This window comes from Malaclemys terrapin, chromosome 2 (assembly GCF_027887155.1).
Source record: "Malaclemys terrapin pileata isolate rMalTer1 chromosome 2, rMalTer1.hap1, whole genome shotgun sequence".
Taxonomy (NCBI): domain Eukaryota; kingdom Metazoa; phylum Chordata; order Testudines; family Emydidae; genus Malaclemys; species Malaclemys terrapin.
Window position 1 is genome coordinate 250,693,457 of NC_071506.1, and position 11,363 is coordinate 250,704,819.

Below are 11,363 nucleotides of genomic sequence, written 5' to 3' on the forward strand. Positions count from 1 at the left end.
AGCATTTCTCAAATTGGAGGTCCTGACCCCAAAAGGGAGTTGCAGAGGGGTCATAAGGTTATTTTAGGGAGGCTGCGGTATTGCTACCCTTACTTCCGCGCTGATTTCAGATCTGAGCAGCTGGAGAGTGGCAGCTGTTGGCCAGATGCCCAGCTTTGAAGGCAGCGCCCCACCCGCAGCAGCGCAGAAGTAAGGGTGGCAATACCATACCATGCCATCCTTACTTCTGCACGGCTGCTGGAGGCGGCTCTGCCTTCAGAGCTGGGCTCCTACCTGCAGCCACTGCTCTCCAGCTGCCCAGCTCTGAAGGCAGCGCCGTTGCCAGCAGCATTGCAGAAGTATGGGTAACAGTACCGCAGCTCTCCACCTACAATAACCTTGTGACACCCCCCCCACACACACACACACCCCTTTTTGGGTCAGGACCCCTACAGTTACACCACCATGAAATTTGAGACTTAAATAGCTGAAATCATGAAAATTACAATTTAAAAAAATCCTATGACACTGAAATTGACCAAAATGGACCGTGAATTTCGTAGGCCCTTATTCATTATCCATTAGAACTATGTCACTGGTATGTTATTAGCACTACAAGTCACTTTCTAGCACTGCCCCTTATAAAAAATCCATGTCACAGAATGGGGCCTTTTGAAGGAGCATAAAGAAGCTGTGTTGGTCAGAAGAATAAAAACTTCCTTTAGACAAGTGGCATACTGCCACTGGGTCCCTTATTTCACAGCCAGATCAGTTTTCCTCCCACCTAATGACAAGTTACAGCCTGGCTGGAAGCAGCAAGCAGCCCTGTGACATAAGGGCTAGTATCAAACGCTGTGACATTTCCCAAACTTAGCACTAGAAACTGGTGGTCAAAATAGAGACTCATTTCCCCCAATCCGGAAAATTTTCTTAAGTTATGCTGACCTAACAATACTAAACAAAAAGTATAGTAAGTAAATAAATAAATGAAACTATGCAGAAACAAGCTCAAGGGATGGGGAGGTTCTGACCATATCCTCCTTCCATGTGTAGTAGTCCAAAAGAGTAAGTGGCATAATCAAGTAGAACTGTCTTACTATGATCATAGTCTCTCTATCTTGTTTATATGCAAAGGCCAGTTTGTTCAGTACTAAACAAAGAAGTGCAAAATCTGCCTTTCCTGCAGAACTAAAGTGATTTAAAATGTACATGTCCAACAACTGTAGGCCTCTGATTTTATATCTTAAAGAAAATCTGATACTTTAAATGTCCCTAGATTTTTCTATTACAACTATCATACTAGCTAAGCAATAAACCCAAAATATCAGGACACAGTTTGAAAAGTTTATTAGGCACTAGTCAGACTGATCAATGAGGGGGCAGCAAGCTCCCTTATGAGCCTGGTCCATGGTGAGAACCCCAGCCTCCTGTCACCTCCAGCTACTAAGAACGGAAGCTGCTAGTATTTCTACCAGATTCCTGGGGGCCTTCATCTTATTTATCAGCCTCTGACTAGTTAAGTATCGGACAGGGTTTTTTTCAAACTCTATTTTGTAATTTATATCTTTCACTTACCCCTATCTTGTGTTAAATTCTGCAAAGCGTTTTAGGAAACAATTTAAAGGAAGGTAAATATAGCATATAATTTGCATTTTCTTAAACTATCAGCCCTGACTAGAATTTAACCCTCATGCATAAAATTTATACTCAAAGATAGCTCAATGAAAGTACCATATGTTTTCAGAGTACCCTTTTATATTACAACCCAATATATCCTTTGACTTAAGAGCATTGCTATGTCTAAGAATCAAGGTAAGCATTCAAGACAATTGAGAGATTATATACACTTGTAATAACTGAAAAACTAGGTTACATTTGCTGAATACAATGACGTATTTAAACCTACTCTCGCAGTAAACCAAGTTACGCTGTCTGCATTGTAACTTGGCCTATAGCCAACTGCAACCTCTTTATGCCAAGTTACCTATAATAATAGTGATTGTATAAAGTTAGTTAAGTTTTATTTAACTTAGGGCTTATCTATACAGTGCGGTAATGTGCTCTCAGGGGGTGTGACTTCTAATGAGTACTAACATGTTGCATATTAATTGGCCTGTGTGAACCTGGCCGGTCTGCTTTAATATAGTGTTTTTTGAAACAGTACTACGCTAAAACACACTAGGAACCCTTGTTGGCATGCACTAAGGTCTACATGGACCAATTAATGAGCAACACGTTAGTGTGCTTTTTCAAATCACACCCCCATAAAGTGCATTACCCCACTTTGTAGGCATGTCTTTAGAGCAGGGGTAGTCTATTTTCTGTCATGGTCCAAATGTCTTGGTCAAGGTATTATCAGGGCCCAGACTCCAGAGAAAATAAAATGATAATCATAGAACTGGAAGGGACTGCGAGAGGTGATCTAGTCCAGTCCCCTGCACTCAAGGCAGGATTAAGTTTTAACTAGACCATCCCTGACAGGTGTTTGTCCAACCTGCTCTTAAAATTCCCCAATGATGGAGATTCCACAACCTCCCTAGGCAATTTATTCTAGTGCTTACCCTCTCTGACAGTTAGGAAATTTTTCCTAATGTCCAACCTAAACTGCCCTTGCTGCAATTTAAGCCCACTGCTTCTTGTCCTATCCTCAGAGGTAGTGAAGAACAATTTTTCTCCCTCTGCCTTGTAACAATCTTTTATGTACTTGAAAACTGTTATGTCCCCTCTCAGTCTTCTCTTCTCCAGACTAAACAAACCCAATGTTTTCAATCTTCCCTTACAGGTCATTTTTTTAAAGACATTTAATCGTTTCTGTTGCTCTTCTGTGGACTTTTTCCAATTTGTCCACATCTTTTCTGAAATGTGGTGCCCAGAACTGGACACACTACTCCAGTTGAGGCCTAATCAGCACGGAGTAGAGCGGAAGAATTTCTTCTCATATCTTACTTACAATTCTCCTGCTAATACATCCCAGAACGATGTTTGCTTTTTTTGCAACAGTGTTATACTGTTGACTCTCATTTAGCTTGTGATCCACTATGACCCCCAGATCCCATTCTGCAGTACTCCTTCCTAGGCAGTCATTTCTCATTTTGTATGTGTGCAACTGACTGTTCCTTCCTAAGTGGAGAACTTTGCATTTGTCCTATTGAATTTCATCCTATTTACTTCAGACCATTTCTTCAGTCTGTCCAGATCATTTTGAATTTTAATCCTATCCTCCAAAGCACTTGTAACCCCTCGAGCTTGGTATCGTCCGCAAACTTTGTGTACTTTTTATGTCATTATCAAAATCATTAAATTAATTAACCAGTAATCTAGTAGGGCTTCCATGTTGGAGTCAGACTTTGGGGTCTTATGCTCACATTGGTCCTTTGCACTAATCAATGAGGCTACAAAATCAGTGTTTTCTGAAGTACTTCCAGATGATGCTCTCAGTTTCTTCAAAGTCAGGAGCTGTTTCAGGAAATCCAATCCCTCTTGGCAAAGAGACCCCTGATGTTGGGTCACTGGGTGGAAGAGGGAGGTTCCCCTCCCCTCCCCCCCCAATATTTCCTGATAGTTAAAACAGAGGGTGACTCTGGACTGTAATGAATCTCAGGGGAAACAATTGATATTTGGTGAACGAAAAGTCAAGACTGTCGCCTAGGGACCCTTCATGCTGCTCCTAGAGGGAGGGTACTGATTATGTGCTCTGCACCTACGGTACCTTCCAAGCATCAGAAGTCTCTCAGAGGAGATCAGTGTTGCCAATTTTGGATCTTGTTTTGGGGGCTGTCTTCCTGTTTTCAAGAAGTGCTCAGTGGTCATTGTGGCCCAGCTGCACAAATGCATGTTGCTCTACTTGGACAACTGGCTGATTAAAGATGTTATTCTGGAGGGGTGTCAAAAGATCCATCCACTTCACCTTTGAGGTGTTAAGAGCTGCTAGGGTTTGATAAACTATTCATTCCCAGCTTGTCCTTTGCAGACAATTGCAGTACATAGGTTGGGAAGTCTTTGAATTGACTCCTAAGACATGATCTAAGATATCACCCATCTGATAGAAAGGATAAGAATGAGCCAGCAAATGACTGTTCTGATTATTCTATGGATGTTGAGTCCCATGGCCCCAGCTATAGTCATAGTACCCTGGCACATCTCTACTTGAGATAACTGCAGGGCATGTGCATTGCATCCAAGTAACTAATGACCTTCTGACTCCTTTATTTCGTGACAGTACATGGAAAAATTACAGTTAGGAATGGATTGATCCAGATATGTTCAAGCTGGGGAGGGAAGCTTATACAGAATTATGTCCTTTCCAGAGAGCTTGGACACTCCAGGAACAGGTTGTACAAATGTTTCCGAAGTAAGGGTGATCCTGTATGCACAAAGGATCTTCAGAGATCCTGGTATATTCCAAATGCTAATCCCAGTACAGACAGACAATTGGACTAACATTTTACATAAATAAGCAGGGCAGCATTGGGTTGCACTTCATGTTTTGGAAAGCCCGACAACCATAGGAGTGGGATCTCCTCCATAAGACATCCCTAGTTGCAGCTGTGTTCCCCTTCCCATCCAGGTATGTGGCACAGCCTGTGTTTATCCATGATACATTCTTATGTGAAGTCTCTGCATCAGGGAGTTGGCAGAGTAGAGTCTCTTATATTGGGTTCCATAGGGAGGGAAACTCTTCAACTCACTTGAACTTAGAAGCTATCAGTCTTCTGCTTACTGTACCCAGAAACATCCACATTAGCAAATGGTGCCTGTTCCAGCCACTGAGAAAGATGGCTCATGTATGTCTCTCCCTACCAGAGGGACTAATGGAGTCACGGTACAACTCAGATGGGTTCAGTGATCCCAAAAGCCCTGTGCTGGCCCAGACGGATATGGTTCTCAGTTGCAGGTGGTCATAGTACTTCTTATGAAGTCACTGGGAATTATTCAGAACCTCAGGCACCTTGAACATACCTCTTAAGCATATTCAGATATTAGTCCACTTTGTAGTTTCTTATTCTCAGTGTTAGCATTGGCCGTGTTGCAGCTTTGTCTGATTCAAAGGACATCCTTTGAGCTTCTTGCACTCCAGCAGTGAGAATCTTAGCAGTTGATAATTTTAGAGAAGAGAAAGATACTTAATCTATAGTTCAGACAGGATTCTTTTACCATTTCCCTTTGGAACAGGAGGGATCAACTTTTAAGGTGTGTCAGTGCTCTCAACTTGTTTACTCTTTCTTTGGCGCACATTTATTAGTCAATCATTTTGAATTGTCTGTCATAACGAAGCTTCATCTCACGTGCAACTGAGAAAAACTGGCTGGGATATTTGGAAAGGAGAAAGGGATGGCATGCAGTGGTTTGGGGGGGGGGGGGGAGGTCTGCCTCTTGCACTACCCCTTTACTGTTGCCCTCAGGCGTCAAAATTCATTAACAGAACTCCCTCAGGTCTTAGTCTTGCACTATGAAGGAAAGGCCTAGGACTCAGAAACCTGTTGTAATGAAATCTTCAGCGAAGCAGAACTATACTCGTGTATTCTTCTCGAATACTTTAAGTGAAATGATTATTTAGTTAGATATATTTGCATGTTAAAAGAATAATATGTCAAGATAAAATTGTAAGTGGAAGGTAAACATCATATTTGAATTGGTTTGCTCCTTAAACCACTTGCTCTTGCTAGGAGCACACCTTGTCTCTAAAGCAGGGTAGTCAATAGGTGGACCACCGGCCAAATCCAGACCATGAGATGCTTTTGAATGGACCCCGAAGTATTTGTTTATGAAAAAGGAACAAAACTAGATCAAACTAGCAAGGGACATAAAAGGAAACAAGAATACATTCTACAAATACATTAAAAGCAAGAGGAAGAATAAGGACAGAGTAGGCCCGTTACTCAATGAGGGGGAAAAGACAATAACAGAAAATGTGGAAATGGCAGAGGTGCTTAATGACTTCTTTGTTTCGGTTTTCACCAAGAAGATTGGTGGTGATTGGATGTCTAACATAGTGAATGCCAGTGAAAATGAGGTAGGATCAGAGTCTAAAATAGGGAAAGAACAAGTCAAAAATTACTTAGACAAGTTAGATGTCTTCAATTCACTAGGGCCTGATGAAATGCATCCTAGAATACTCAAGGAGCTGACTGAGGAGATATCTAAGCCATTAACAATTATCTTTGAAAAGTTGTGGCGGACGGGAGACATTCCAGAATGCTGGAAAAGGGCAAATATAGTGCCCATCTATAAAAAGGGAAATAAGGACAACCTGGGGAATTACAGACTAGTCAGCTTAACTTCTGTACCCAGAAAGATAATGAAGCAAATAATTAAGCAATCAGTTTGCAAACACCTAGAAGATAATAAGGTGATAAATAACAGTCAGCATGGATTTGTCAAGAACAAGTTGTGTCAAACCAATCTGAGAGCTTTCTTTGACAGGGTAACAAGTCTTGTGGAGGGGGGGGGGAGCGGTAGATGTGGTATATCTTGACTTTAGTAAGGCTTTTGATACTGTCTCGCATGACCTCATAAAAAAACTAGGGAAATGCAACCAACATAGAGCTACTATAAGGTGGATGCATAACTGGTTGGAAAATCATTCTCAGAGAATAGTTATCAGTGGTTCACAGTCATGCCGGATGGGCATAATGAGTGGGGTCCTGCAAAGATTGGTTCTGGGTCCGTTTCTGTTCAATATCTTCATCAGTGATTTTGATAATGACAAAGGAAGGGGAATCAGAACACTCAGATCTCCTAGACCTTTTAAGCTTTTTCTTCCTCTTTTTCAGCATTTTTGGGGGTTTTTTTGTGCTTTTTTTTTTTAGCTCATTTAGAGAGCGTACAAGCTCATTTGTGGCTTTGGAGGGTTTTTTTGTGACTAGCCTTGCCAAGGACCTGATGTCCTCTCACATGAGGTCTTTGAGTCCTCCTCTTCTGGGTTCCATTTCCATGAGGAGGGGGGAGGAGAAAAGCTTCCAGAGCACTCCTGGCCAAACTAGGAAGATGGGGAGGGTGCTTATGAGTCCTGCTTCTTTTCCCAGGATGCTCAGGACCAATTTTAGGATGGGGGGGGGAATTTGTGACCGCACAAATATGCCCTTTTGTGTTCTCTAGAGGCCCCTTGGGACTTACTATGAGTCAATTGACTGGGGTCCTCCTCATCCTTGGAGCCTCTTCCTACTCTGCACATAGACTCACGGTCCATTTTTCCCATGTTGGAGTCAGTTGCTCTGGGGAGCAGGGGATCCCACATGCCTGTCTGACTCATAGCCCTGGGACTTAACAAGAGTCAGGGACAGAAGGTTGTGTGCAGGCTGGGCACAACTCACTGTCTGCCAAGTCTGGGAGGATAATCTCACAGATCAAGCACCATTTGGCTTTCATTCAGTGTGTTTTAGGCTGCTCTGCCATAGCTGGAAGGTGCAGAGGAACAAGTCAGGAGGCCCTGCAGCAGAGGCTGCGGAGGATTCAAACACCCAGTTGAAAAACTGGCCCAGGAACCTGAGGGAGAAATCACTGCTCACCACTGCCCCAGATTTTGACCCAAAAAGCCCTCAGGCAGATGGGGAGGCAGGAGCACTAAAACCTCTGTCCACATGCTGCCACAGAGGCAGAGAAACTGGGCATGAGCGGGAGTAGAGGGGAAATGGCCAGAGCAGCAGCTCTAAACAGTTGATCTGACTCCACGAGCTGCAAAGAGCAGCCCAGACCTCAAGAACTGAAGGAGTCAGTGGGCTGCAGAAATAGGCATCTTGAGGTTATTAGCTACAGTAATTAACAGTGTTTCAGCACCGGCTCCTCAATGTAAGGTTTGCTTGCCCAGTTTTGAGATGCACTCTTGTCATCTTTACCTGTGGTATGAATTGGCTGAGAAGAATACATTACATGTATGTTTTACTTACTTCTAGATGCCACCAGCCTACACTGTAATATTCAAACTCATGCCTCACATTCTCTAGAGGCAGAAACAAGAGAATTGTTATACTGAAGCAGTTCAGCAATCCATCTAATTCACATCCTGTAATACTTGAAAGAGTAATGAGAACTAGTTTAATTTTTACTGGTTAAAGTAAATAAGTTGCAGATCTAAGTCTTCAGCTGACAATAAGAATGGGAGGATATTATGCTAAATTGAGAGACTAAATGTCTAATTGAAATGAAAACAAAGTTTCCCAGCCCCATAGGGATCAACTTTAAGCTCTGGCTTAAAATTCATTCCTCGAAGACAGCATCTTCCTCCCTAACAGTGACTGTGAAAATTGAACAGTAGATCTGCTATGTAGTATGGTGTTGAATAATACTTTCATTTCCAGGTACTAGACACTGGGATTTTGTGTTTAATTAGCCCAGAGAACAAGACAAAAGGAGCGACAGCCTCAGGGTCCAGCAAGCTACCAGTTACAATTGCAGCTGCTACTTCCCCCATTCCACCATTACCCCTCCTTCCCAAAAAAGCATCTCTACACATGGCATATAGTTGTTCTCCAGCTCATATAGGCTGCACAGTATTTCACTTGCCTGCCCAAAGTGTCCCAAATGCGCCTTACATTTGAATTATTCTCCCCACACACATGTATGAGAGACACCAGAAGAGCCTGTATGAAAAAATGATTTACCCAAGATCACATGGCAGATCTCTGGGTATCTAGGCCAGTGCCTTAACCAGAAGACCATTTCTCCTGCTAAGAGCACTAGAGGATCTGTACCAGCAGCAGAGACTAGTCATCAAAACCGACAGGTGAAGGAAGGGGAAGTAGGGAACAACAAGTACTGCCCAGTGGGAAGTAGCACAGGGTGACGCAGCACAAAACAGATGGAGCTTCTGGATTGGGTAGGGGGAAGGATATGGTCTGAAGCTAATGGGCAGAAAATGTCACCCAGGGAGCAAGGGGCATAAGGTTGGAGAAGAGGCAACCAGGACATGGGGGTTAGGGGGGAAGTGGGCAGGAGAAGACATGAGATTTAAAAGACTTGACAAATGCCCAGGGATGTAGGTGGTGAGGGAGTGAACTTGAGGTGAAGGTGCTGAGTTGGTGGGAGACCCAGGAGCTACATCTAGAGTGACTGGAAAGCATGGGGTGAAAGTGGTTGGGGTAGGAGAGCAAGAGCCGTGCCCAAGCTGCAGTGCAATGTTAACATGAAGTGAAGGTGCTGGGCAGACATCAGAAACCATGGCTGGGAGACAGGGATGAAGGAGCTGAGGGGAGGAGACCAGGAACAATGTCCAGCATGCACATAGAGGAGGATGGAGGTGCACAAGATGAAGAGCAAAGGGGTCCAGGAGCCATGGCTGGGGGGAGGTCTAGTATATGATGCAAAAGACCTTAGGGAACAGAAAGACCAGCAGCCCTACCCAAGATGTGGGGGGAGGGGAAGCAAAGGGTGAAGAAACTGGGTGGCCAGCCTTTATGCAAAGATATGCAGGAGTGGACATAGGGTTAAGGGGTGGAGGGCAGAAACCATTTGCAGGCTGTATGGAGAAAAAAGAGGGGGACCAGCAATTACATTCTGGGTGTGTGCACGGGGGGGATGGCATGAAGGTGCTTGGAGTGACTAGCAGGGCACGGAGGGGGGAGGGAGGAGATGGAGTGGAGTGAAGGAATGGAAACAAGGAGACCAGGAGCATGGCCATGATGTGCAAGAGGGTGGCACAGAATAAAAGTGGGGAAGAGCAGTAGCCAGGCCGCCCACAATGTGGAGATGGAAAGGGTGAAGGAGTAATGCTTTGACTGTACATGGGAAGCGGGAGCCAGGAGAGCCAGTGTCAGTGTAGATGAGCTGAAAGAAGAGGGGACCCGGGGCGTTTGTGGCAGAAGGCTTAAAGAGCTGGGGGGTTGCAGTTGTGCCCAGTACATGAGAGGCTGGAGTATGAAGAAGCTGGTCAGTGAGAACCTGAGCGCATGGCCAGGACATACACGTGTGTGGGGAGAGAGGTGTGCAGGAGCCGACTGGGGGGTGAGGAGCCATGTCCATGATTGTGTTGGAGGGAGAGATGAAGTGAAGGGGCTGGGAGACCAGAGTTATGTCCCGGATGTATCCGGGGAAAGGAGAAAAGAGCCAGTGGAGACAGGGGACAGCAAATATGCTCAAGGTGTGTGAGAAGGATGGGGAGCAAGAGCCATGAATGGGGGCTACATGTCTGGAGAGGGGTTGAAGAAGCCATGTGGCCATGTGTGCAGGGAGGAGGTGAAGGAGCTGGGAGGGGCAGTAGCTATGCCCAGAATGTAGAAGGAGGAAAGTAAGGTCTTGATGGGGGTGGTGGGTCGGTGTCAGGGGCAGTGCCCTGTGTGTGTCAGGGGTTGGGTGGAGAGAGTGAAGGAGCTGGGGGAAGAAGAGCCAGGGTCAGGCTGGGGAAGAGAGTGTGAAGGAACTTGTGAGGGAGCATGGCTAGGCTGTGCGTGGGGCAGGAACAGCACAGTGGAGAGAGAGACACTAAGGTAAGGATAGCACAGATGGGGGGGGAAGGAGGTCAGGCATGGGGAAAAGGGACAACACAGCTAGGGAGATGAGAACCCATGGGGCGGGGGCAGGGACAGCACAACTGGTGGGCAGATCGGGGGGGGAGGCAAGACGGAATAGCAGAGCTGGGGGGTGAGGATCGGCAGGGACAGCACAGCTGAGGGGCAGATCAGGCCCCAGGGGAACAGAGAGAGCACAGCTGAGGGGGGCAGGACCCAGGGACAGCACAGCTGATGGGGGCAGATCAGGCCCGGGGAGGGGGGCAGGGATATCAGAGCTGGAGGGAGGGGCAGGGACAGCACAGCTGAAGGGCAGATCAGGCCCCGGGGGAGCAGGGATAGCACAGCTGGGGGATGAGGACCCGGGGGGATGAGGACTGGCGGGGGCAGTCCCGCGGGCGCAGGGGTAGCCGGCTGCCTGGCCAGGCGCTCACCTGCGGCAGCCCCAGGAAGCCGTAGAAGTTTTGCGGCACCTCCTCCACCAGGTCGAAAAGCTCCAGGTCGCCGCTGTCCCAGGCGCGGGCGAGCGGCGGCAGCAGCGCGAGGAGCAGCAACAGCGCGCGGAGCCGCGGCGCAGGGCACGGGCGGCCCATGGCCCCCGCCTGGCAGCCGGCGGCAAGACGCGGACGTGGCCCCTGCTCAGGTCACTCACGCCCCAGCGGCGGCTCCGCACTGAGTGAGGCGGGAGGAGGCAGGCTCCGCTCCTCCCGCTGCGACGCCCACGGGGAAGGGGCGTGGCTTGCAGCCCGGCCAATCACCGCCGCTGGCGGCCGTGACCTCACCTCTCCTAGCAACCGCGGGAGATTGTGTCTGGAAGCCTTGGAGGAATGAGCTTCCCGAGCGGGGAAGGGGCTCGCTCCAGCGTGGCTGCTGCCTCCCGCTCGGGGGGCGGGCGCGGTGCTGCCGCCTCCTCGGGTCTTGGCTGAGGGCGGGGGAATCCCC

The 11,363-nt window shown here is 46.9% G+C and overlaps 1 protein-coding gene across 1 annotated transcript in view; it reads right to left on the reverse strand.

Moving 5' to 3' along the window:
• DNAJC1 (DnaJ heat shock protein family (Hsp40) member C1) overlaps positions 1–11,094 on the reverse strand; it is a 179,633-nt gene extending 168,539 nt beyond the window's left edge. Inside the window, exon 1 of the mRNA XM_054020664.1 lies at positions 10,856–11,094. Within this exon, the coding sequence (XP_053876639.1) occupies positions 10,856–11,014 (159 nt within the window). The 5' untranslated portion in view covers positions 11,015–11,094. The remainder of the gene's footprint in view (positions 1–10,855) is intronic.
• Positions 11,095–11,363: the final 269 nt, after the last annotated feature.